This window comes from Opisthorchis viverrini (genome assembly GCF_000715545.1).
Source record: "Opisthorchis viverrini unplaced genomic scaffold opera_v5_3889, whole genome shotgun sequence".
Classification (NCBI taxonomy): domain Eukaryota; kingdom Metazoa; phylum Platyhelminthes; class Trematoda; order Opisthorchiida; family Opisthorchiidae; genus Opisthorchis; species Opisthorchis viverrini.
In genome coordinates this window covers 1-1018 of record NW_008756455.1, presented here as the reverse complement: position 1 = coordinate 1018, position 1018 = coordinate 1, and the positions used below count along the sequence as shown (strand labels likewise).

The window sequence follows — 1018 nt, the reverse complement described above, 5'->3', positions numbered from 1 at the left end:
TCTGGCCGAGTTTATAACGCGAGTGTAACGCGATAAGAAACTATTTTGAAGGACGGCAGCAACCCACGACATCACTCCACTCGCTTCTATTGCGATGAATGCATCGTTACAGGTCAATCATTCAGATCAGTCACAGGGACGAACATTGTCGTGAATTTGGCGGTAAGACACGGTACAGTGTTTCTAATATCTTCTTAAGCACTGTACAAAATGAAGCTAAAAATGCGCAGTCCACCTAACCGCACTCACCTTGTCGACAAATGGCCGGTCTAAAAAGTCCGGCCCGCCTATGCTCAAGTTGATCACATGTAACCTGCGCGATATCGCATAGTTGAAGGCGTCCAGGAACCACGAAGTGTAGGAGACTTGTTGATCGGTAAACACACGGAATATGAATAGGTCGGCCCATGGTGCGAGTCCAACAGGTGGACAACCCGAACTTCCTGAAGACCGGGAGATAAACTGATCCAAGAAGGGTGGACTGTTTTGGGCCGCGGCAATGAGACCAGCAACAAAAGTGCCGTGTCCGTGCCCATCCAGTGCTTGCAAATTTGATCTGCGGGTTGGATCTACTGCCTGCGTGCGAAATAGAATAAAAAAGGCTGGTCTGATACGGCAACAGGTTGATTAAGTATTGCAAAAGATGAATCATTGCAAGACCCACAGAAATCAAACTCACTAATGTGTTGTAACTGCGACGCATGCTTATCGCGTAACCCGTGAAATATATTATACATACTAAAATACTGTCAAGTGGGTTGTGGACTCGAACCCACAGCCTTTTTGGCTTTATGGAAGTTGTCAAAAGCGTTGTTTGTATAGGGGTTCTCTCAAGCTCCTTCATACTATCGTTATTATTCCAGCAACAACTCTGAAAACACGGCCAAGATGCCTAGAAAAACAATACGAACGCTCTGGATCATCCATAACACATGGATACAACAAAGTCGATTTTGATCGTATCCATAATAGGGTTCATTAACGTGTCATTCAGTTGTAGCACTTTTTCGGTGCCTAG

The 1018-nt window shown here is 45.3% G+C and overlaps 1 protein-coding gene across 1 annotated transcript; it reads right to left on the bottom strand.

Annotated features, from left to right (window-relative positions):
• Nucleotides 1-250: 250 nt before the first annotated feature.
• T265_12277 (hypothetical protein) lies at nt 251-556 on the bottom strand (the record flags this gene model as incomplete). Its single annotated transcript, XM_009179558.1, has 1 exon — nt 251-556. A coding segment is annotated over one exon (234 nt), but the record flags the coding sequence as incomplete, so codon positions are not given.
• Nucleotides 557-1018: the final 462 nt, after the last annotated feature.